Source organism: Cupressus sempervirens, chromosome 9 (genome assembly GCF_028749045.1).
Source record: "Cupressus sempervirens isolate cs-2001-9-10 chromosome 9, ASM2874904v1, whole genome shotgun sequence".
NCBI classification, from domain to species: domain Eukaryota; kingdom Viridiplantae; phylum Streptophyta; class Pinopsida; order Cupressales; family Cupressaceae; genus Cupressus; species Cupressus sempervirens.
Window position 1 is genome coordinate 409063517 of NC_143126.1, and position 26493 is coordinate 409090009.

General features: G+C 34.3%; 2 protein-coding genes and 1 pseudogene across 3 annotated transcripts; all 3 read right to left on the reverse strand.

Annotated features, from left to right (window-relative positions):
• Positions 1-779: 779 nt before the first annotated feature.
• Positions 780-1865, reverse strand: LOC149539008 (membrane protein PM19L-like). The gene is made up of 4 exons (XM_089799042.1): positions 1739-1865; positions 1412-1637; positions 1203-1248; positions 780-1037 (listed from the first exon to the last, which is right to left on the reverse strand). Exons 1-4 carry the CDS (start codon positions 1863-1865, stop codon positions 870-872), a joined length of 567 nt encoding a protein of 188 aa, XP_089655168.1. The 3' UTR covers positions 780-869.
• Positions 1866-12810: 10945 nt separating this feature from the next.
• On the reverse strand, positions 12811-13896 carry LOC149539009 (membrane protein PM19L-like; annotated as a pseudogene). Its single transcript, XR_016355868.1, has 4 exons — positions 13748-13896; positions 13443-13667; positions 13234-13279; positions 12811-13068 (listed from the first exon to the last, which is right to left on the reverse strand). The product of XR_016355868.1 is annotated as a membrane protein PM19L-like (transcript).
• Positions 13897-24743: 10847 nt separating this feature from the next.
• On the reverse strand, positions 24744-26135 carry LOC149539010 (membrane protein PM19L-like). Its single transcript, XM_089799043.1, has 4 exons — positions 25802-26135; positions 25475-25700; positions 25266-25311; positions 24744-25100 (listed from the first exon to the last, which is right to left on the reverse strand). Exons 1-4 carry the CDS (start codon positions 25926-25928, stop codon positions 24933-24935), a joined length of 567 nt encoding a protein of 188 aa, XP_089655169.1. The 5' UTR covers positions 25929-26135; the 3' UTR covers positions 24744-24932.
• Positions 26136-26493: the final 358 nt, after the last annotated feature.

The following is a 26493-nucleotide window of genomic DNA, read 5'->3' on the forward strand; positions in this document are numbered from 1 at the left end:
TCCTGTTTTAATGACTTTCATGAGAAAATGATTTGGATACCTTTATATCTCATATTGCAAATGGAAATGGAAGCTCAATGAGCTATGGGTGTTGAAATGGATGAATTAATAGAATAAATTAATAAAAACAAAATTAAACCAATGCGTCCATGATCTTCATAGGCTCAATTCAATTTGAAAAGAAACATATAATCTATTAAAGAACTCCCAATTCTGTAGATGGAAGTGAAGGGTGAGTATTAATGTAATTATGGGAATATTATCCCAATGGGACTTGTTGGAGTTTTTGTGCAAAAAATTAAAAAGATCACCTAGAAAAATCAATTAGGGGGATGTGAAAAAAAGAAATTTGAAACAGAAAACTTACTTTAATAGACAATTTTTTTACAAACCATAGTATATAGCAAATGTTAGATGATCATTAGTCCCCACTTTAGAAAAAAAAATAATAATAATAATTTAATTATATAAATTCTTATTTTACTATTACATTTTATATAAAATTATAAAATCTAAAGTTTTTTTTAATTGAATATAATTCAAATTATCAAGAATTTTACAAATCCATTGAATAATATTCAAAATCTAAAACTAATTATATTGCAAGACTAAGCTTTTTCTCCAAAGAAGCGGATCCAATGTGTGTAGATTCTACTTTCCACATATACCTTAAACAAAAATTTGTGACTCAATAGATCACAATTTATATAAAATAAAATGAAAAAATATCGGATCAGAACAGGCTTACAAATAAATAAAGCCATACAACCTTCGCTTTCTACCCAATCTTACAATCAAAGGCACTGAAAGCTTTTAAAGCCAAAGCCCAAGCCAGACCAAACACTCGTCCCACATTGAACTCCATTTTTCTAAGCTAGAAGTTTACTTTCTTTTATAGGCTCAGCTGTAGTGATGGCAACATCTTTCTCTTTCTCTGCACAGAAAAAGTAATTTCCAGCGAAGAATCCAACATGGATGACCATCATGTAAAACAATTCTGTTGCAGACAGAATTATGATGAAGGCCTCCAAAGTGATCTGCACAGACCATATTTTATAACACATATTAAAAAACCATAAATTCTGTGCCTTTGAATACTCAAACAGGGAAGAGCTTGTCAATCGAGTAGCATTGCAATGTATAAAATATAAAAGTTGTGGAGAGATATTCAAAAACATTCTAACTAAAACAAAATACCATACCAGCTTTGGGCTTCTGCCATGTAAATGGATCTCCTTGCATGCCAACCTGCAGGTTTGGTAACATGCTTATGATCAGCATTAAACAAAAAAACCAAGAAATCGCTTTTGGTTGCAGCTATTATTGAAAGATCTCAATAAATAGATCCAGGACAAAACATTTTGAAAGAATCCCTTCCCCATTTGAATGAGATGTGTTATATATTAATTACCCCATGGCAAGAAGTGTAAGAGCCCAAGCTGTGATGGCAGAAGAAGCACTTGAAGCCAAGCTCTCTGCTGTCCACACTCGAAGATGGTGAAGCCCTGAAAGACATGAAGCTGCTCCCACAACTCCAGCAATCAGAGAGAAGATGACCATAAAACCAGTGGCCTCATTTCCCATGGGGAAAAACAATGGTGAAAATGAGAACCCCACTGGAATGCTGCTTCTGGGTCCTGCCCAACAAAACAGAAGAAATATATACAATCAATATCAGATTTGAGATTATATGGTAGAGAATATACTAACAATCACCAAAATGAAAGATCTTTGTTACCAGAAACATAATGATGATCAATGGCCTTGTTGAGTGCCCATCCAGCAATTCTAGCAACGGTCAAGTACATGCAGAAATTCAGCAAGAGCATAAGTCCAGCCAAAGACTTCACTGTTCTCACACCCATTTTGACAAAATTTCAGAATGATTTAGAAAAAGAGCAATTTCTTAAAGAAAGCTCCAAATGACTCAAACTGTAAAATGAACAATTGCTTTGAGTGCAATGGAGAAGATGGGAAACGGTATTTAAAGGAGTATGGCAAACGGTATTATTTCCTTTCAAAGCTACTCTTCCTCACACAGCCTGTGGATGACCCACTTCGACAGGCGAATAATATATTCTTTTCTGCTGCCAAGAAACGGCTGACTTTTGAAGTTCGTTAATGGTGGAAATACAACTGTTTCTCGTTGGTTGGTATTTTCTATTAAAGGCCAGATTTTTAAGTCGTTTAAGGAGGGAGTGATATGTCATAATAATGATTCGACGTAACCGCAGATGAGTTGCGTATGGGCTCTGAAGCAAAAGCACTACTCAATATTTTCATTAAATATAGATATCATTTCAGAGCTGATGGAATACAAATTCGTTGGGTTATTATTATTATTGAATATAATTTCAGAGCTGATCGAATACAAATTAGGTTGATTATTAATAACTTACTGAAAATTAAAATATTAAAGAATTTAATAGTCAAATAATTGTGTGTAGAGGTTTGACTATGATGCTAAGTATAATATAGATATATTAAATCAATCAAGTTAAGAGACGTTTAAAGATTTTTATATTGTGACATTTAATGGTACTAATGATTTTGAAAAGAAATTGTGGCCAAATTAAGTTAACGATTTGAAAAGAGAGTCTTATATAGTTGAAAGGATACTGAGGGACTATAAAAGATTTCGAGACTGTTAGATCTCACCATATTAGAGGATTTCACACTTACAACTAAGTAAGGACTCTGTTAGGAGATGTACAAAGATCTGTTAAGACCACTTTGTTAAGAGATTTATCCTAACTCAATCTGTTAAAACTAATTTAACACTTAATCCTCGACTTTCTCTGATAAGGTAATATTGGATCTCCTCTTTCTAATCTAATCCTGATCCCTGATCTAATAAAGCATTTATGTACTTCACTTCCTAACTAGGTTACTTGCTCTGTTTTAGAATAACAAAACTGTTTGCCTCTTCTTCAATGTTCACACATTCACATTGAATAGCTTGTTTTCTCATTTGTATCATCATTCACTTCACCATACTCATGCTCATCATAAATTAGGTCAAGTTCTACCAGGTATTTAAAGACTTCATAAAGAGTTGTCTAGATGCTTCTATATTTCACCTCTCCATATGATGCTTTCATCACATAACAAAGGGATCTATGTTCCACATCATAAAATGCATAAAATACTATGTAACAAACTCTAAAAATATTAAATATCACGTCCATGTCGGCTTGAAAAAAGGTTTACCTTAAAGTTTGTAGCATTCCTAACTTGAATGTAAAGTTTGCATTCCTTAGCACTTACTATTTCTCATACTCAATCTTTACTATGTTCAGTAGCTTTTGTATAACTCAACTTCAACATACTTGAACTACTCGGTTAACATTACACTTGTGTTACATTGAAAACACTCGGCAACCACATTGTAGTGCCTCTCCTGTTTGATTTCTGCAAGTCATCCTGATGGATGCAACCTTGTTGATCTTTCCTTGTGAAATGATCATGATTGGGACAATGAGTGGTCTACACCCTTGAGGTGATTTGATTTATGTTACTGTATCAGTTGCATTGATTATTCTTATGGTTGATTATGAGATTATGATGTGTTAGATAGTTTCATTTAGGTTTGTGTCAGTGGTTACCTGGATTGATGTGGTATCATAATGTTATTTCATGATTACCCTGAGATGTGTGCAGAGATTGCACTATGTATTATTATCCTGCTACACTAGACTAGGTTCCTGTAGCACTGCTCAGTCATGTATTTGACCATGCTCACTTATGTGTTTTAAGTACCTTTTTATGTTGTTTAAATAACCATTATTAAATGCTTAAATAATTAGAAATAAATTCACCATGTTGGATTCATTGGTTATGTGCTACGAATATTTACCTTGTTCATTTCGGTAATTTATGCAAAATGATTGTTTAATGTGATTTAATACATTTATTGCTACAACTATATTATTATATGCAATTGCACTTGATCTTGTTGTTTAGTGTGCAGGATTTATGTCCCTAACAGTGCCACATGGAGTTAATGATTGAGTTGTTCATATATAGCCAATGTCCTCCTTGTATGGTCGGCATATCCTATTTTATTATTTATATTAAATCTTTTGGTGATTTAATAAATCCAGACTCATTTGCATTTTGTGACTAGACCCATGAGTGTATTTACATACATTTAGATGTTCACAATTGTCACAAAAGTTGTTAAGGAATTCAATTATTTTGATTTAAGGGAATTTTGAGCTTTATCTTATTTAATTTAATTCCCCACAACTTTGTCCTAACTAAATTCCAATTACTTGGAATAGCCTATTTTCATTTGGGTGGATTTAAGGTTTAACTAGGTGACTTAGTTATTTACCCTAATCCTTTATTTGCTTGAAAAGTGAATAAGTATCTAAGAAGGAATTTTATTCCTCACTTCTCACTTTTTGAAGTAGAAATTTGAGAGCAAATTCCAAATATTCTTCAAGAGGAAAGATTGTTCTATTTGTTGTGGGAGCTACGGGCGTGGGGTTGTTGGGAGGTTGGTCTCACTGGATCTAGCTCAAGGAGACCTTTGATTGTTTAGATTATCATTTTGACCCTTTTGGTTGTCAGGTAGGGCTCTCTTGTTTTGTTATCTTAGCTCCTTTTCTGCTTCCATTTTTGGTAGTTGTATGTTAGGAGGTTTAGAACTAGTGTTCCCCTCCATTTCTGATTGCTAGCTTTACCCAATTAGTCAGGTATGAGCATTTCCCTAATTTTCAAAATGGGGGTTTGGGGTTTCACACCATTATGTTGGCCATTTTTGCATACGATTAGAACGAACATAAAAAGTGTCTTAAGAGACGTGCCTTTTCGAAAGGCAATTGCTTGCATACGTGGAGCCCACTCGAATGCCCAGCTAGTGCAAGAAATAAGAAGAATTTTATACGACGGTACTCATATGATGATGTGGAAGCTCTACATAGGATTGTGCCATGTGGCTCATCAAGTGGTCAACACATCCCCGCAAAATGAAGATGCTCACCGGATAAGCAATGCAGGAATGTGCCCAGGGCCATGTGGCAGGTGGGCCCAGGATGCATGGTGAGGTGGCAATTTAGTCAGAGTAGGCAGGTGGTGACAAAGCTGTTGGGTGGCCAATAATATGGTACCATGTGGCACACATCAGGCACCCTGCTGGACCAAAAATGAGATATTTTTAATTGCCATTTTAAGGTGTTTATCTTAGAAGGGGTTACGTGCATTTTTTTTAAAATGTAAAAATGGGCATATTTTCTAAAGTGTAAACTTTAGAGATTTTTAAATTTTTAAAAATTTAAAAGGTTGTAAGTTAGAGTTGTGCAGTAGAGGTAGACTTTTTGAAATGACCTTCTGGGGGTTTTCGATAGGAAAAATGTGCACTCCAATATACCGTCAGAACCAAGAAAAGATAAGCTATCTGAATATGAAGTTAGTTTTTGCATAAAATGTCACCGATACATGCTACAGGAGGTTTTGTCTCTTAGAGTGATTTGCATGTTTTATCAGGTGTTTTGAGTTGTCAGTTGCAGAATTCAGTGGAGAAACACTTTAAATATGATCAATGACTCTTGCATATGCTTATTTTGAGTCTTTGTGGTGTTTTGGCTTAAAATTGATCAATTGGCACATATCCAGGTTCAATTATCAGATCTTTGTCTTTACTGAGATACTTTGCATTTGGAAAGGCAGAAATAGGAGGGATATGATTAGCAGTTGATGGGAGAAGGTAGAGAGAGGTTATTTCAACTTCTTGGGAAAGAATTCTGAGGGGACACTTGTCATCTTTTGATCAAATCTGGGAATTGCCTCTTTGCTATATATTCTTTCTTCTTCTCTTTTGTAGAAGTTGTTAGTTGGTTTTCAATTTTCAGTTCTAGGAGCTCTGCTCAGGCTATGAAAGCCAGACACCCAACATTTTCTTCTTCTATTGAGCAACATTTAAGTTTTAATACAAATAGTTTGGATTTGCCAGGTGATTTGTGAGTTTTTTTTTGTACATCTTTCATGTATTTGTTTTCAAGGAGAATGAATAAAAAATAGCAAAGTGTATTAATTTCAGTCTGAATCTTGACTCTTATTCATGGATTTGTAATCTTTTCTAGTTTGTGAACAAAGAGCATAAAATAGGCTGCATTTTGTTTAAGAATGTATGTGATTGAAGGATCTTGTTGATGGAACAAAGAGCCATGTAATTTCTTGATGCTTATCACAGGGTTTGCAGATTTCATGATGGGATATTCTCAGTATGAGATTCATTTTGAAGCAGATGTCTATTCACAAGGTGAAAGATAGATCAAGGATCATGATATAGGAATTATGTCAAAGATTTCTAGGAGATGTATGGTTTTAATTCATGTAATTGCCCAATAGATAAGGCACTAATTAAAGATAGGATCATTCAGTTTTGTTGCTCATACCTAGGTCTTGTTGATATCAACATCATTAATCAAATGCTTTTCCCTTTCATGTTGAAGAGCTAGAACAAAATTACCCTCACTCAACTTATGTATCTCATTATTTTGCATTTAGCTAGAGTAGATCTATGTCATTGCATGAATTATTAGGAGATATAAGGGTTAAATCTGCTTAATAGATTCAGGAGTATGTTTTTTGCACTAGTACCATATTGATTGAATATCAGGTTAATCCACCTAGGTCTTGCAGAGCCTGAAGTAGAAGAAGGGTCAAGCCTTATAGTTGGACCAATGTCTAAACTAGTATGTTGAAGATGGGAGTTAGTATCCCCTAGATGTACCATATTCTCATCAAGGTAATTTGAAACCTGTAACATTTCAAAACACCAATAATTAAAACCATGACATGACTAATAAATTCATACACGAAGGCATTGACTTCAGCTTGATAACTTGCTTTGGTGACCAAAGGCGGTATGGTGGTTGTCCATTTGCAATGTCTCTCCCCATGTCCCTCAAGTGATCGTGCATTTTTATCTGACCATCTTCATCCTCCTCAACAAGACATCTATTGAAAAGAGTTCCCCAACCAAGTGTTCCATAAAACTTAGTGTCCCATGTTTCAGTGGCCACACTTCTTCTCTCTCCAATGAAGAAACATGATGCATCCAAGAACATCTCCTTCTCTTTCTTCCCTAGAGCATCATAGCTAACTTTGAGCCTCTTTATGATGTTCCCATGGGGAATCTAGGAATAGTTATTCAACATTTGCCACCAATTTTTTCTTTTAATAATTCAGCATGTCATCGCAATTGCAACGGATTGTTTCGACAGATAGTCATCACTCCTACAACATTATTGTCATATATCCATCACAATTGTGAGAGATTGTTCTAATAGATAGTCATCTCTCTCATAACACCACTGTCACACCACCATCACAATTGGGACAATGGACTGAAAGCCTAAGTCGTCGTATTTGCGATGGTTTACTATCACAATTATGCTGACATGAAGATGAACTCTTGCCCTTGCCTTCTTCCAAGTTATGATAGCTTTATGCATTGCAATTGCGATGAATGCCCTTTCCATTGCAATTTATGACAACAAAAGTCTGACGCCCATCCGATGGGAGCCAATTCATGGTATTGTCACTCGGGCAATAGCCTACTATCGCAATTTGGGCCCAAATGTAGTAGTGTATATTGTAGATATTTGAAACTTCTTGAATATGTTCTATTGGGGAAATCAAAGTTTTACCACTAAAATCTGGTAGACTCTTAAGAGAAAACCTCTGTATATCATATCTTTGAGCCAAAACAAGAGGGCTTCCGCCATTAAAGGTGGAAAACCTTGATTTCTAGGGAGTTCCATACTAAATAATGATCTATTCAAATAGAAAGATAGTGCCCTAGGTTGTAATCTATCAACTAGAGGAGTAGAAAGAGATCTAGAAGGTGTATGTGGACTCCTAACTGGTGATAGAGAAAGTCTATTTCTTTTTCTTCTAGGCTTTGAAAGTGCGAGGTGAGTAAACTAAAATTTACCTCTAAGGGATGCCTTTGTTTGAACTCTAGGCATCAATTGCAACAAATCTGGTTTGAAAACTAAAATGTGGAGATAGAGTTGACAAGTGCTTGAATGTGAGCCTCTTGAAGGCTAAAATGCTAAGATCTGCACTATCCTCTCAACTTAGAAGTTGGATTCCTTTAATTGACACCAGAAAACCAATAGACTTATTGGTAAGCTTCAATGTTGTCCCACCAGACTTGTTGACACAAAATTTTGCACCCCTACCTATCGTATTACCCCTAGGTGAACTTGTGTAACATGGAAACAATCTCAAAAGTGTAGGACTTGAAATCTGATATTGAATTTCTAGAGAAGGCCAACTTCCTCACTATCAAGGTGCACCTAAACTAAGACTTGGAAGGAAAAGGGAGAAGTAAACTAAATTTAAAATGCCAAAGGGAATGGTGATGAACCAAATAGATTTTTGAACTACTTATTCAATTACTTGTAGTAAAATTCAATAGATTTCGCAATGACATACCACTATCTATATTTTATCAATATTAGCACCATAGAAAAGTAAAGGGATAAATACAATTGTGCAAGGAATACAAACAATTCACTTAACAAATTAGTTAATTAAGATAAACATAATCATAAGGTGCTACAAGTGCCAAAAAACATCCAGAAAATGAGGCCTAATAGATTGCACAAACTTAACTAGCCAAAAATGGATAGGAAAACAATAATTTCTATTAGAAAAGAAGCAGCAACATTTACAAAGAAGAAAATTGTAAAAAGACCAGAAAAATAGATCTCGAGAAAAACTACAAAACTTGCTTTTATGGGGTGCAAGTATAACCCAGATCTTACTTTGAGTTCAAACTCCAACCAACCTAGACTTAAGATTACATAGTACAAAATAAATGAAGAATCAGATAGAAATCTGATTTCCATTATCACTTGATCCATGGAAGTGACAGACGGTGCCAAGAATGCATCTGGCGGCTGAAAGGACCACTATTCCTTTGAAAAAGCATTAAAAAGGCATGGGGAAGCATTAGTATTGCCAACATAAGGCTTAAGGAGCTTCTCTGCATTAAATGGTTAGTCCTTGTAACATGTCATGGCGACAAGAAGTCAAATTGCACCATTGTCAAAAAACATGGGAAGGGATAACATGGAACATTAACCCACCTATGTACACCTGTAGAGTTGACCTACATGGAAAAGATTAGATCTGCCCCAAAAGGTGGTGGACCATCCATGTAGATCTTTCCATTTAAAATGGATGGCCCATATGCTAAAAGAATCTCCCAATGAATGATTAAAACACAACCATTGTTAAAGAAACTTTTTAAATGTGATGGTTGGCACATTTCCCAATGTATAGTGGAAGAAACAAAAAACACTTTTTCTATTTCATAGACCATCCATAATGACCTTTTCAAAATAACACAATGGGATAACACAAAACTCAACAAAAGAATAGATCAAGCCACTCAGCCAAAGAGCAAATCGAGCCACTAATCGAGCTACTCAAGAGAAGAACAGACCAAACCATTTAGTCAAAGAACATTGCAGACATCTAAAATGTTAACCCACCAAAGAATCCATCCCATTGAAGATCTCTCAAATTTGCTATCGGTGATGGGTTGGATGGGGGAAAAATAGCCAACACTTACCTTTGATTGAACACTTCATTAGATTCACTTATAATTAATGTTTTGATGCAAGGATATGTGAGTGGCCCATAACTGCTTGCAAATGGGAAATGTTTGCAATAGAAATAATACCCAATGACTTTGCATTGAATGTGGCTAAATAAATTAAGGTTTTATTAGAATATAAATGTTATTCAATCTCTACAAAATATATTACATTTGATAAATAAAAATTAAAACAAAAATAAAACTTTGTAGCATTATATGGTTAGGGTTATAAGGGATCTCTCCCAAGGTGTTTCTCCTCTATGATGACTCTATTATTGCATCATCCAAATAGAACCAACTAAGGTCTCTCTAACTTGTCTCCATTAAGTGATTGCTTTAGAAGTGTCTGATCCAAATAGAGCCAAATAAGGCCTCTCTAACTTGTCTCCCCTAGGAGATTGCTTTAGAAGTGTCTCATTAATAAGGTCTCTCTAACTTGTCTCCCCTAGGTGATTGGCTTAGAAGTTATCCATCCAAATAGAACTAAATGAGCTCTCTCTAACTTGTCTCCCCTAGGTGATTACTTTAGAATTGTCTAATCCAAATAGAACCAAATAATATCTTTCTAACTTGGCTCCCCTATTGATTTAGAAGTGTCCCATCCTCATAGTAGAATGAAGGATCTTCCCATTATAGTGAATCTTATGCAAACTCCAGTTAGTTTCCTACAGAGGTAGTCTCAACTTGAAAAATAAATAAATTTATAGTCATTTTTCACCTACCATATTGACAAAATGGAGTACTTTGATGAAAATACAACTATTTAAGGACAACAAGTCTCTACTATCTATCTGTGAAGAATGATAAGTGTAGGGTATAGGTAGGAAGATTTAGATGTTAGCTGGAATATCTACCTTGAGGGTTTACATTCAATCAGTAATATAAGGAGTTCACAACATATTCATTCTATGAAAGTTTAATGGAGAGATTAAATATTTCAATTCCAGAACAATAAGATGCACAAATAATTTAGGTACAAGATTTTCAAATTTTATCTTTGATATTTCATGTCTTTTCAAAGAAACATTGATTATGGATAGAAAGGTAACAAGTGCCAACAAGGAATACCTCTTCACATAGATTAAATATTTTGTAAACAATAATAGATGGTCTTGGAAAAAGAGAGTGTTGAGTTGATAACATAAAATGACAATTATGAACCATGGAAGAAAAGAACAAAAAATAACTACAAACCAAAGGCACTTGTAAAACGTTTTACATAAGAGAGTCTCACTACTACAAAGTGTTGATTATGGTGGGAAAGGAATTTCAAAATCACATGCTCAAGATTGCATTGACTAAAGCTTATGTAGATCTAGATTCCCTACTCTTATTGTACAGATTTTGAGTTTAACTTTTAGAGCATGGTATCAAGATTGATAAAGACACAAATATGTAGTATAATACATGGACATAGTAATTACTATCACATATGCTCCCATTGGGTTTTTCCAATTGTTCAAGGTTCTATGTTCAAGACTAAATATTACAAAACTAACAATTTAATGTTAACCTAGCATATAAAGAAATAGTTCTTGGGAAAGATTTATTAGTCAAAGATGAATGATGATGTACCCTAGACCTTATTGAAATGAGATTGATGGAATCCAGAACAACTTTGAATATTATAGTCTGGATGTCAGAGTATATGACTAGGCTTAACAAAGTGGAGATTTATAACTAGGCATAACTATTCTAAGTTAGAATTCATGGTTTCTTTTGTTTAAAGAATAAGGAATTTTATATTATATAACTTGTCACTTCACTCTTTTTGGATGTATTGCATACATAGGTATCATCCTTGGCAACTAATAAATTTTAGCATTATATAGACTATGATTCTAGTTGGCCCTCTATTGTAGATGGAGATGTTTGAATATTTACATGTAACCATATCTCTACCTAATAGACTAGTAGAATTGTCCAAATAAGCTTATGAACTCATTAGTGAGTGGTTAAGCTTATTTGGAGCTATTCTTGAGTTCCATGTTGAAACTCCTACGCTTGAGTTTAAGAATGTAATTCTTCAACCAAAAATAAATCCTATGCATTACCTTTAGCAGGTCGATGATATCACCTCTACAAATTGAGACATGTATAGCCTAGTGCCTAGTGAAGATGAAGAAATCTTGATAAGCTCTCAAATACATATCTTGTTAACTCATTGTGCACTATTCAATAATATATTCAAGATTTGGACCCCATAGCACATGTAATATGCAAAGTTGGAGATATTTCATAGAGATTAGATAACACTCAACTCTCTCTTAATTTAAGAGAAGACCTAATATTTTTGACAAGTAGTTGAAGGGAAGTGTCATGTTGATTCATCCAAACTTCTATCTCTCATGGGTGGCGTAATATAAAATTAGAAAAAGATAAAACATAAATAGATTGTAACAAGGTACCTCCTGTTTTAATGACTTTCATGAGAAAATGATTTGGATACCTTTATATCTCATATTGCAAATGGAAATGGAAGCTCAATGAGCTATGGGTGTTGAAATGGATGAATTAATAGAATAAATTAATAAAAACAAAATTAAACCAATGCGTCCATGATCTTCATAGGCTCAATTCAATTTGAAAAGAAACATATAATCTATTAAAGAACTCCCAATTCTGTAGATGGAAGTGAAGGGTGAGTATTAATGTAATTATGGGAATATTATCCCAATGGGACTTGTTGGAGTTTTTGTGCAAAAAATTAAAAAGATCACCTAGAAAAATCAATTAGGGGGATGTGAAAAAAAGAAATTTGAAACAGAAAACTTACTTTAATAGACAATTTTTTTACAAACCATAGTATATAGCAAATGTTAGATGATCATTAGTCCCCACTTTAGAAAAAAAAATAATAATAATAATTTAATTATATAAATTCTTATTTTACTATTACATTTTATATAAAATTATAAAATCTAAAGTTTTTTTTAATTGAATATAATTCAAATTATCAAGAATTTTACAAATCCATTGAATAATATTCAAAATCTAAAACTAATTATATTGCAAGACTAAGCTTTTTCTCCAAAGAAGCGGATCCAATGTGTGTAGATTCTACTTTCCACATATACCTTAAACAAAAATTTGCGACTCAATAGATCACAATTTATATAAAATAAAATGAAAAAATATCGGATCAGAACAGGCTTACAAATAAATAAAGCCATACAACCTTCGCTTTCTACCCAATCTTACAATCAAAGGCACTGAAAGCTTTTAAAGCCAAAGCCCAAGCCAGACCAAACACTCGTCCCACATTGAACTCCATTTTTCTAAGCTAGAAGTTTACTTTCTTTTATAGGCTCAGCTGTAGTGATGGCAACATCTTTCTCTTTCTCTGCACAGAAAAAGTAATTTCCAGCGAAGAATCCAACATGGATGACCATCATGTAAAACAATTCTGTTGCAGACAGAATTATGATGAAGGCCTCCAAAGTGATCTGCACAGACCATATTTTATAACACATATTAAAAAACCATAAATTCTGTGCCTTTGAATACTCAAACAGGGAAGAGCTTGTCAATCGAGTAGCATTGCAATGTATAAAATATAAAAGTTGTGGAGAGATATTCAAAAACATTCTAACTAAAACAAAATACCATACCAGCTTTGGGCTTCTGCCATGTAAATGGATCTCCTTGCATGCCAACCTGCAGGTTTGGTAACATGCTTATGATCAGCATTAAACAAAAAAACCAAGAAATCGCTTTTGGTTGCAGCTATTATTGAAAGATCTCAATAAATAGATCCAGGACAAAACATTCTGAAAGAATCCCTTCCCCATTTGAATGAGATGTGTTATATATTAATTACCCCATGGCAAGAAGTGTAAGAGCCCAAGCTGTGATGGCAGAAGAAGCACTTGAAGCCAAGCTCTCTGCTGTCCACACTCGAAGATGGTGAAGCCCTGAAAGACATGAAGCTGCTCCCACAACTCCAGCAATCAGAGAGAAGATGACCATAAAACCAGTGGCCTCATTTCCCATGGGGAAAAACAATGGTGAAAATGAGAACCCCACTGGAATGCTGCTTCTGGGTCTTGCCCAACAAAACAGAAGAAATATATACAATCAATATCAGATTTGAGATTATATGGTAGAGAATATACTAACAATCACCAAAATGAAAGATCTTTGTTACCAGAAACATAATGATGATCAATGGCCTTGTTGAGTGCCCATCCAGCAATTCTAGCAACGGTCAAGTACATGCAGAAATTCAGCAAGAGCATAAGTCCAGCCAAAGACTTCACTGTTCTCACACCCATTTTGACAAAATTTCAGAATGATTTAGAAAAAGAGCAATTTCTTAAAGAAAGCTCCAAATGACTCAAACTGTAAAATGAACAATTGCTTTGAGTGCAATGGAGAAGATGGGAAACGGTATTTAAAGGAGTATGGCAAACGGTATTATTTCCTTTCAAAGCTACTCTTCCTCACACAGCCTGTGGATGACCCACTTCGACAGGCGAATAATATATTCTTTTCTGCTGCCAAGAAACGGCTGACTTTTGAAGTTCGTTAATGGTGGAAATACAACTGTTTCTCGTTGGTTGGTATTTTCTATTAAAGGCCAGATTTTTAAGTCGTTTAAGGAGGGAGTGATATGTCATAATAATGATTCGACGTAACCGCAGATGAGTTGCGTATGGGCTCTGAAGCAAAAGCACTACTCAATATTTTCATTAAATATAGATATCATTTCAGAGCTGATGGAATACAAATTCGTTGGGTTATTATTATTATTGAATATAATTTCAGAGCTGATCGAATACAAATTAGGTTGATTATTAATAACTTACTGAAAATTAAAATATTAAAGAATTTAATAGTCAAATAATTGTGTGTAGAGGTTTGACTATGATGCTAAGTATAATATAGATATATTAAATCAATCAAGTTAAGAGACGTTTAAAGATTTTTATATTGTGACATTTAATGGTACTAATGATTTTGAAAAGAAATTGTGGCCAAATTAAGTTAACGATTTGAAAAGAGAGTCTTATATAGTTGAAAGGATACTGAGGGACTATAAAAGATTTCGAGACTGTTAGATCTCACCATATTAGAGGATTTCACACTTACAACTAAGTAAGGACTCTGTTAGGAGATGTACAAAGATCTGTTAAGACCACTTTGTTAAGAGATTTATCCTAACTCAATCTGTTAAAACTAATTTAACACTTAATCCTCGACTTTCTCTGATAAGGTAATATTGGATCTCCTCTTTCTAATCTAATCCTGATCCCTGATCTAATAAAGCATTTATGTACTTCACTTCCTAACTAGGTTACTTGCTCTGTTTTAGAATAACAAAACTGTTTGCCTCTTCTTCAATGTTCACACATTCACATTGAATAGCTTGTTTTCTCATTTGTATCATCATTCACTTCACCATACTCATGCTCATCATAAATTAGGTCAAGTTCTACCAGGTATTTAAAGACTTCATAAAGAGTTTTCTAGATGCTTCTATATTTCACCTCTCCATATGATGCTTTCATCACATAACAAAGGGATCTATGTTCCACATCATAAAATGCATAAAATACTATGTAACAAACTCTAAAAATATTAAATATCACGTCCATGTCGGCTTGAAAAAAGGTTTACCTTAAAGTTTGTAGCATTCCTAACTTGAATGTAAAGTTTGCATTCCTTAGCACTTACTATTTCTCATACTCAATCTTTACTATGTTCAGTAGCTTTTGTATAACTCAACTTCAACATACTTGAACTACTCGGTTAACATTACACTTGTGTTACATTGAAAACACTCGGCAACCACATTGTAGTGCCTCTCCTGTTTGATTTCTGCAAGTCATCCTGATGGATGCAACCTTGTTGATCTTTCCTTGTGAAATGATCATGATTGGGACAATGAGTGGTCTACACCCTTGAGGTGATTTGATTTATGTTACTGTATCAGTTGCATTGATTATTCTTATGGTTGATTATGAGATTATGATGTGTTAGATAGTTTCATTTAGGTTTGTGTCAGTGGTTACCTGGATTGATGTGGTATCATAATGTTATTTCATGATTACCCTGAGATGTGTGCAGAGATTGCACTATGTATTATTATCCTGCTACACTAGACTAGGTTCCTGTAGCACTGCTCAGTCATGTATTTGACCATGCTCACTTATGTGTTTTAAGTACCTTTTTATGTTGTTTAAATAACCATTATTAAATGCTTAAATAATTAGAAATAAATTCACCATGTTGGATTCATTGGTTATGTGCTACGAATATTTACCTTGTTCATTTCGGTAATTTATGCAAAATGATTGTTTAATGTGATTTAATACATTTATTGCTACAACTATATTATTATATGCAATTGCACTTGATCTTGTTGTTTAGTGTGCAGGATTTATGTCCCTAACAGTGCCACATGGAGTTAATGATTGAGTTGTTCATATATAGCCAATGTCCTCCTTGTATGGTCGGCATATCCTATTTTATTATTTATATTAAATCTTTTGGTGATTTAATAAATCCAGACTCATTTGCATTTTGTGACTAGACCCATGAGTGTATTTACATACATTTAGATGTTCACAATTGTCACAAAAGTTGTTAAGGAATTCAATTATTTTGATTTAAGGGAATTTTGAGCTTTATCTTATTTAATTTAATTCCCCACAACTTTGTCCTAACTAAATTCCAATTACTTGGAATAGCCTATTTTCATTTGGGTGGATTTAAGGTTTAACTAGGTGACTTAGTTATTTACCCTAATCCTTTATTTGCTTGAAAAGTGAATAAGTATCTAAGAAGGAATTTTATTCCTCACTTCTCACTTTTTGAAGTAGAAATTTGAGAGCAAATTCCAAATATTCTTCAAGAGGAAAGATTGTTCTATTTGTTGTGGGAGCTACGGGCGTGGGGTTGTTGGGAGGTTGGTCTCACTGGATCTAGCTCAAGGAGACCTTTGATTGTTTAGATTATCATTTTGACCCTTTTGGTTGTCAGGTAGGGCTCTCTTGTTTTGTTATCTTAGCTCCTTTTCTGCTTCCATTTTTGGTAGTTGTATGTTAGGAGGTTTAGAACTAGTGTTCCCCTCCATTTCTGATTGCTAGCTTTACCCAATTAGTCAGGTATGAGCATTTCCCTAATTTTCAAAATGGGGGTTTGGGGTTTCACACCATTATGTTGGCCATTTTTGCATACGATTAGAACGAACATAAAAAGTGTCTTAAGAGACGTGCCTTTTCGAAAGGCAATTGCTTGCATACATGGAGCCCACTCGAATGCCCAGCTAGTGCAAGAAATAAGAAGAATTTTATACGACGGTACTCATATGATGATGTGGAAGCTCTACATAGGATTGTGCCATGTGGCTCATCAAGTGGTCAACACATCCCCGCAAAATGAAGATGCTCACCGGATAAGCAATGCAGGAATGTGCCCAGGGCCATGTGGCAGGTGGGCCCAGGATGCATGGTGAGGTGGCAATTTAGTCAGAGTAGGCAAGTGGTGACAAAGTTGTTGGGTGGCCAATAATATGGTACCACGTGGCACACATCAGGCACCCTGCTGGACCAAAAATGAGATATTTTTAATTGCCATTTTAAGGTGTTTATCTTAGAAGGGGTTACGTGCATTTTTTTTAAAATTTAAAAATGGGCATATTTTCTAAAGTGTAAACTTTAGAGATTTTTAAATTTTTAAAAATTTAAAAGGTTGTAAGTCAGAGTTTTGTAGTAGAGGTAGACTTTTTGAAATGACCTTCTGGGGGTTTTCGATAGGAAAAATGTGCACTCCAATATACCGTTAGAACCAAGAAAAGATAAGCTATCTGAATATGAAGTTAGTTTTTGCATAAAATGTCACCGATACATGCTACAGGAGGTTTTGTCTCTTAGAGTGATTTGCATGTTTTATCAGGTGTTTTGAGTTGTCAGTTGCAGAATTCAGTGGAGAAACACTATAAATATGATCAATGACTCTTGCATATGCTTATTTTGAGTCTTTGTGGTGTTTTGGCTTAAAATTGATCAATTGGCACATATCCAGGTTCAATTATCAAATCTTTGTCTTTACTGAGATACTTTGCATTTGGAAAGGCAGAAATAGAAGGGATATGATTAGCAGTTGATGGGAGAAGGTAGAGAGAGGTTATTTCAACTTCTTGGGAAAGAATTCTGAGGGGACACTTGTCATCTTTTGATCAAATCTGGGAATTGCCTCTTTGCTATATATTCTTTCTTCTTCTCTTTTGTAGAAGTTGTTAGTTGGTTTTCAATTTTCAGTTCTAGGAGCTCTGCTCAGGCTATGAAAGCCAGACACCCAACATTTTCTTCTTCTATTGAGCAACATTTAAGTTTTAATACAAATAGTTTGGATTTGCTAGGTGATTTGTGAGTTTTTTTTTGTACATCTTTCATGTATTTGTTTTCAAGGAGAATGAATAAAAAATAGCAAAGGGTATTAATTTCAGTCTGAATCTTGACTCCTATTCATGGATTTGTAATCTTTTCTAGTTTGTGAACAAAGAGCATAAAATAGGCTGCATTTTGTTTAAGAATGTATGTGATTGAAGGATCTTGTTGATGGAACAAAGAGCCATGTAATTTCTTGATGCTTATCACAGGGTTTGCAGATTTCATGATGGGATATTCTCAGTATGAGATTCATTTTGAAGCAGATGTCTATTCACAAGGTGAAAGATAGATCAAGGATCATGATATAGGAATTATGTCAAAGATTTCTAGGAGATGTATGGTTTTAATTCATGTAATTGCCCAATAGATAAGGCACTAATCAAAGATAGGATCATTCAGTTTTGTTGCTCATACCTAGGTCTTGTTGATATCAACATCATTAATCAAATGCTTTTCCCTTTCATGTTGAAGAGCTAGAACAAAATTACCCTCACTCAACTTATGTATCTCATTATTTTGCATTTAGCTAGAGTAGATCTATGTCATTGCATGAATTATTAGGAGATATAAGGGTTAAATCTGCTTAATAGATTCAGGAGTATGTTTTTTGCACTAGTACCATATTGATTGAATATGAGGTTAATCCACCTAGGTCTTGCAGAGCCTGAAGTAGAAGAAGGGTCAAGCCTTATAGTTGGACCAATGTCTAAAATAGTATGTTGAAGATGGGAGTTAGTTGCCCCTAGATGTACCATATTCTCATCAAGGTAATTTGAAACCTGTAACATTTCAAAACACCAATAGGCAAAACCATGACATGACTAATAAATTCATACACGAAGGCATTGACTTCAGCTTGATAACTTGCTTTGGTGACCAAAGGCGGTATGGTGGTTGTCCATTTGCAATGTCTCTCCCCATGTCCCTCAAGTGATCGTGCATTTTTATCTGACCATCTTCATCCTCCTCAACAAGACATCTATTGAAAAGAGTTCCCCAACCAAGTGTTCCATAAAACTTAGTGTCCCATGTTTCAGTGGCCACACTTCTTCTCTCTCCAATGAAGAAACATGATGCATCCAAGAACATCTCCTTCTCTTTCTTCCCTAGAGCATCATAGCTAACTTTGAGCCTCTTTATGATGTTCCCATGGGGAATCTAGGAATAGTTATTCAACCTTTGCCACCAATTTTTTCTTTTAATAATTCAGCATGTCATCGCAATTGCAACGGATTGTTTCGACAGATAGTCATCACTCCTACAACATTATTGTCACATATCCATCACAATTGTGAGAGATTGTTCTAATAGATAGTCATCTCTCTCATAACACCACTGTCACACCACCATCACAATTGGGACAATGGACTGAAAGCCTCAGTCGTTGTATTTGCGATGGTTTACTATCACAATTATGCTGACATGAAGATGAACTCTTGCCCTTGCCTTCTTCCAAGTTATGATAGCTTTATGCATTGCAATTGCGATGAATGCCCTTTCCATTGCAATTTATGACAACAAAAGTCTGACGCCCATCCGATGGGAGCCAATTCATGGTATTGTCACTCGGGCAATAGCCTACTATCGCAATTTGGGCCCAAATGTAGTAGTGTATATTGTAGATATTTGAAACTTCTTGAATATGTTCTATTGGGGAAATCAAAGTTTTACCACTAAAATCTGGTAGACTCTTAAGAGAAAACCTCGGTATATCATATCTTTGAGCCAAAACAAGAGGGCTTCCGCCATTAAAGGTGGAAAACCTTGATTGCTAGGGAGTTCCATACTAAATAATGATCTATTCAAAGAGAAAGATAGTGCCCTAGGTTGTAATCTATCAACTAGAGGAGTAGAAAGAGATCTAGAAGGTGTATGTGGACTCCTAACTGGTGATAGAGAAAGTCTATTTCTTTTTCTTCTAGGATTTGAAAGTGCGAGGTGAGTAAACTAAAATTTACCTCTAAGGGATGCCTTTGTTTGAACTCTAGGCATGAATTGCAACAAATCTAGTTTGAAAACTAAAATGTGGAGATAGAGTTGACAAGTGCTTGAATGTGAGCCTCTTGAAGGCTAAAATGCTAAAATCTGCACTATCCTCTCAACTTAGAAGTTAGATTCCTTTAATTGACACCAAAAAACCAATAGACTTATTAGTAAGCTTCAATGTTGTCCCACCAGACTTGTTGACACAAAATTTTGCACCCCTACCTATCGTATTACCCCTAGGTGAACTTGTGTAACATGGAAACAATCTCAAAAGTGTAGGACTTGAAATCTGATATTGAATTTCTAGAGAAGGCCAAATTCCTCACTATCAAGGTGCACCTAAACTAAGACTTGGAAGGAAAAGGGAGAAGTAAACTAAATTTAAAATGCCAAAGGGAATGGTGATGAACCAAATAGATTTTTGAACTACTTATTCAATTACTTGTAGTAAAATTCAATAGATTTCGCAATGACATACCACTATCTATATTTTATCAATATTAGCACCATAGAAAAGTCAAGGGATAAATACAATTGTGCAAGGAATAAAAACAATTCACTTAACAAATTAGTTAATTAAGATAAACATAATCATAAGGTGCTACAAGTGCCAAAAAACATCCAGAAAATGAGGCCTAATAGATTGCACAAACTTAACTAGCCAAAAATGGATAGGAAAACAATAATTTCTATTAGAAAAGAAGCAGCAACATTTACAAAGAAGAAAATTGTAAAAAGACCAGAAAAATAGATCTCGAGAAAAACTACAAAACTTGCTTTTATGGGGTGCAAGTATAACCCAGATCTTACTTTGAGTTCAAACTCCAACCAACCTAGACTTAAGATTACATAGTACAAAATAAATGAAGAATCAGATAGAAATCTGATTTCCATTATCACTTGATCCATGGAAGTAACAAAAGGTGCCAAGAATGCATCTGGCGGCTGAAAGGACCACTATTCCTTTGTAAAAGCATTAAAAAGGCATGGGGAAGCATTAGTATTGCCAACATAAGGCTTAAGGAGCTTCTCTGCATTAAATGGTTAGTCCTTGTAACATGTCATGGCGACAAGAAGTCAAATTGCACCATTGTCAAAAAACATGGGAAGGGATAACATGGAACATTAACCCACCTATGTACACCTGTAAAGTTGACCTACACGGAAAAGATTAGATCCGCCCCAAAAAGTGGTGGACCATCCATGTAGATCTTTCCATTTAAAATGGATGGCCCATATGCTAAAAGAATCTCCCAATGAATGATTAAAACACAACCATTGTTAAAGAAACTTTCTAAATGTGATGGTTGGCACATTTCCCAATGTATAGTGGAAGAAACAAAAAACACTTTTTGTATTTCGTAGACCATCCATAATGACCTTTTCAAAATAACACAATGGGATAACACAAAACTCAACAAAAGAATAGATCAAGCCACTCAGCCAAAGAACAAACCGAGCCACTAATCGAGCTACTCAAGAGAAGAACAGACCAAGCCATTTAGTCAAAGAACATTGCAGACATCTAAAATGTTAACCCACCAAAGAATCCATCCCATTGAAGATCTCTCAAATTTGTTATCGGTGATGGGTTGGATGGGGGAAAAATAGCCAACACTTACCTTTGATTGAACACTTCATTAGATTCACTTATAATTAATGTTTTGATGCAAGGATATGTGAGTGGCCCATAAGTGCTTGCAAATGGGAAATGTTTGCAATACAAATAATACCCAATGACTTTGCATTGAATGTGGCTAAATAAATTAAGGTTTTATTAGAATATAAATGTTATTCAATCTCTACAAAATATATTACATTTGATAAATAAAAATTAAAACAAAAATAAAACTTTGTAGCATTATATGGTTAGGGTTATAAGGGATCTCTCCCAAGGTGTTTCTCCTCTATGATGACTCTATTATTGCATCATCCAAATAGAACCAAATAAAGTCTCTCTAACTTGTCTCCATTAAGTGATTGCTTTAGAAGTGTCTGATCCAAATAGAGCCAAATAAGGCCTCTCTAACTTGTCTCCTCTAGGAGATTGCTTTAGAAGTGTCTCATTAATAAGGTATCTCTAACTTGTCTCCCCTAGGTGATTGGCTTAGAAGTTATCCATCCAAATAGAACTAAATGAGCTCTCTCTAACTTGTCTCCCCTAGGTGATTACTTTAGAATTGTCTCATCCAAATAGAACCAAATAATATCTTTCTAACTTGTCTCCCCTATTGATTTAGAAGTGTCCCATCCTCATAGTAGAATGAAGGATCTTCCCATTATAGTGAATCTTATGCAAACTCCAATTAGTTTCCTACAGAGGTAGTCTCAACTTGAAAAATAAATAAATTTGTAGTCATTTTTCACCTACCATATTGACAAAATGGAGTACTTTGATGAAAATACAACTATTTAAGGACAACAAGTCTCTACTATCTATCTGTGAAGAATGATAAGTGTAGGGTATAGGTAGGAAGATTTAGATGTTAGCTGGAATATCTACCTTGAGGGTTTCCATTCAATCAGTAATATAAGGAGTTCACAACATATTCATTCTATGAAAGTTTAATGGAGAGATTAAATATTTCAATTCCAGAACAATAAGATGCACAAATAATTTAGGTACAAGATTTTCAAATTTTATCTTTGATATTTCATGTCTTTTCAAAGAAACATTGATTATGGATAGAAAGGCAACAAGTGCCAACAAGGAATACCTCTTCACATAGATTAAATATTTTGTAAACAATAATAGATGGTCTTGGAAAAAGAGAGTGTTGAGTTGATAACATAAAATGACAATTATGAACCATGGAAGAAAAGAAGGAAAAATAACTACAAACCAAAGGCACTTGTAAAACGTTTTACGTAAGAGAGTCTCACTACTACAAAGTGTTGATTATGGTGGGAAAGGAATTTCAAAATCACATGCTCAAGATTGCATTGACTTAAGCTTATGTAGATCTAGATTCCCTACTCTTATTGTACAGATTTTGAGTTTAACTTTTAGAGCATGGTATCAACTATGATAAAGACACAAATGTGTAGTATAATACATGGACATAGTAATTACTATCACATATGCTCCCATTGGGTTTTTACAATTGTTCAAGGTTCTATGTTCAAGACTAAATATTACAAAACTAACAATTTAATGTTAACCTAGCATATAAAGAAATAGTTCTTGGGAAAGATTTCTTAGTCAAAGATGAATGATGATGTACCCTAGACCTTATTGAAATGAGATTGATGGAATCCAGAACAACTTTGAATATTATAGTCTGGATGTCAGAGTATATGACTAGGCTTAACAAAGTGGAGATTTATAACTAGGCATAACTATTCTAAGTTAGAATTCATGGTTTCTTTTGTTTAAAGAATAAGGAATTTTATATTATATAACTTGTCACTTCACTCTTTTTGGATGTATTGCATACATAGGTATCATCCTTGGCAACTAATAAATTTTAGCATTATATAGACTATGATTCTAGTTGGCCCTCTATTGTAGATGGAGATGTTTGAATATTTACATGTAACCATATCTCTACCTAATAGACTAGTAGAATTGTCCAAATAAGCTTATGAACTCATTAGTGAGTGGTTAAGCTTATTTGGAGCTATTCTTGAGTTCCATGTTGAAACTCCTACGCTTGAGTTTAAGAATGTAATTCTTCAACCAAAAATAAATTCTATGCATTACCTTTAGCTAGTCGATGATATCACCTCTACAAATTGAGACATGTATAGCCTAGTTCCTAGTGAATATGAAGAAATCTTGATAAGCTCTCAAATACATATCTTGTTAACTCATTGTGCACTATTCAATAATATATTCAAGATTTGGACCCCATAGCACATGTAATATGCAAAGTTGGAGATATTTCATAGAGATTAGATAACACTCAACTCTCTCTTAATTTAAGAGAAGACCTAATATTTTTGACAAGTAGTTGAAGGGAAGTGTCATGTTGATTCATCCAAACTTCTATCTCTCATGGGTGGCGTAATATAAAATTAGAAAAAGATGAAACATAAATAGATTGTAACGAGGTACCCCCTGTTTTCATGACTTTCATGAGAAAATGATTTGGATACCTTTATATCTCATATTGCAAATGGAAATGGAAGCTCAATGAGCTATGGGTGTTGAAATGGATGAATTAATAGAATAAATTAATAAAAACAAAATTAAACCAATGCGTCCATGATCTTCCTAGGCTCAATTCAATTTGAAAAGAAACATATAATCTATTAAAGAACTCCCAATTCTGTAGATGGAAGTGAAGGGTGAGTATTAATGTAATTATGGGAATATTATCCCAATGGGACTTGTTGGAGTTTTTGTGCAAAAAATTAAAAAGATCACCTAGAAAAATCAATTAGGGGGATGTGAAAAAAAGAAATTTGAAACAGAAAACTTACTTTAATAGACAATTTTTTTACAAACCATAGTATATAGCAAATGTTAGATAATCATTAGTCCCCACTTTAGAAAAAAAAAAACAAATAAATAATTTAATTATATAAATTCTTATTTTACTATTACATTTTATATAAAATTATAAAATCTAAAGTTTTTTTTAATTGAATATAATTCAAATTATCAAGAATTTTACAAATCCATTGAATAATATTCAAAATCTAAAACTAATTATATTGCAAGACTAAGCTTTTTCTCCAAAGAAGCGGATCCAATGTGTGTAGATTCTACTTTCCACATATACCTTAAAAAAAAATTTGCGACTCAATAGATCACAATTTATATAAAATAAAATGAAAAAATATCAGATCAGAACAGGCTTACAAATAAATAAAGCCATACAACCTTCGCTTTCTACCCAATCTTACAATCAAAGGCACTGAAAGCTTTTAAAGCCAAAGCCCAAGCCAGACCAAACACTCGTCCCACATTGAACTCCATTTTTCTAAGCTGGAAGTTTACTTTCTTTTATAGGCTCAGCTGTAGTGATGGCAACATCTTTCTCTTTCTCTGCACAGAAAAAGTAATTTCCAGCGAAGAATCCAACATGGATGACCATCATGTAAAATAATTCTGTTGCAGACAGAATTATGATGAAGGCCTCCAAAGTGATCTGCACAGACCATATTTTATAACACATATTAAAAAACCATAAATTCTGTGCCTTTGAATACTCAAACAGGGAAGAGCTTGTCAATCGAGTAGCATTGCAATGTATAAAATATAAAAGTTGTGGAGAGATATTCAAAAACATTCTAACTAAAACAAAATACCATACCAGCTTTGGGCTTCTGCCATGTAAATGGATCTCCTTGCATGCCAACCTGCAGGTTTGGTAACATGCTTATGATCAGCATTAAACAAAAAAACCAAGAAATCGCTTTTGGTTGCAGCTATTATTGAAAGATCTCAATAAATAGATCCAGGACAAAACATTCTGAAAGAATCCCTTCCCCATTTGAATGAGATGTGTTATATATTAATTACCCCATGGCAAGAAGTGTAAGAGCCCAAGCGGTGATGGCAGAAGAAGCACTTGAAGCCAAGCTCTCTGTTGTCCACACTCGAAGATGGTGAAGCCCTGAAAGACATGAAGCTGCTCCCACAACTCCAGCAATCAGAGAGAAGATGACCATAAAACCAGTGGCCTCATTTCCCATGGGGAAAAACAATGGTGAAAATGAGAACCCCACTGGAATGCTGCTTCTGGGTCCTGCCCAACAAAACAGAAGAAATATATACAATCAATATCAGATTTGAGATTATATGGTAGAGAATATACTAACAATCACCAAAATGAAAGATCTTTGTTACCAGAAACATAATGATGATCAATGGCCTTGTTGAGTGCCCATCCAGCAATTCCAGCAACGGTCACGTACATGCAGAAATTCAGCAAGAGCATAAGTCCAGCCAAAGACTTCACTATTCTCACACCCATTTTGACAAAATTTCAGAATGATTTAGAAAAAGAGCAATTTCTTAAAGAGAGCTCCAAATGACTCAAACTGTAAAATGAACAATTGCTTTGAGTGCAATGGAGAAGATGGGAAACGGTATTTAAAGGAGTATGGCAAACGGTATTATTTCCTTTCAAAGCTACTCTTCCACACACAGCCTGTGGATGACCCACTTCGACAGGCGAATAATATATTCTTTTCTGCTGCCAAGAAACGGCTAGTGGTGGAAATACAACTGGTTCTCGTTGGTTGGTACTTTCTATTAAAGGCCAGATTTTTAAGTCGTTTAAGGAGGGAGTGATATGTCATAATAATGATTCGACGCAACCGCAGATGAGTTGCGTATGGGCTCTGAAGCAAAAGCACTACTCAGTATTTTCGTTAAATATTTTCATTAAATATGGATATCATTTCAGAGCTGATGGAATACAAATTCGTTGGGTTATTATTATTATTGAATATCATTTCAGAGCTGATCGAATACAAATTAGTTTGATTATTAATAATTTACTGAAAATTAAAATATTAAAGAATTTAATAGTCAAA

Bases quoted from the DNA above. Each gene is read 5' to 3' on its own strand.
- LOC149539008 (XM_089799042.1), bottom strand. From the start codon at position 1,865: ATGGGTGTGAGAACAGTGAAGTCTTTGGCTGGACTTATGCTCTTGCTG. The intron at 1,249-1,411 runs GTAATTAATATA...CCAAACCTGCAG, and splicing joins CTTACACTTCTTGCCATGGG to GTTGGCATGCAAGGAGATCC. The intron at 1,038-1,202 runs GTATGGTATTTT...TGGTCTGTGCAG, and splicing joins ATGGCAGAAGCCCAAAGCTG to ATCACTTTGGAGGCCTTCAT.
- LOC149539010 (XM_089799043.1), bottom strand. From the start codon at position 25,928: ATGGGTGTGAGAATAGTGAAGTCTTTGGCTGGACTTATGCTCTTGCTG. The intron at 25,701-25,801 runs GTAACAAAGATC...TTTGTTGGGCAG, and splicing joins TGATCATCATTATGTTTCTG to GACCCAGAAGCAGCATTCCA. The intron at 25,312-25,474 runs GTAATTAATATA...CCAAACCTGCAG, and splicing joins CTTACACTTCTTGCCATGGG to GTTGGCATGCAAGGAGATCC.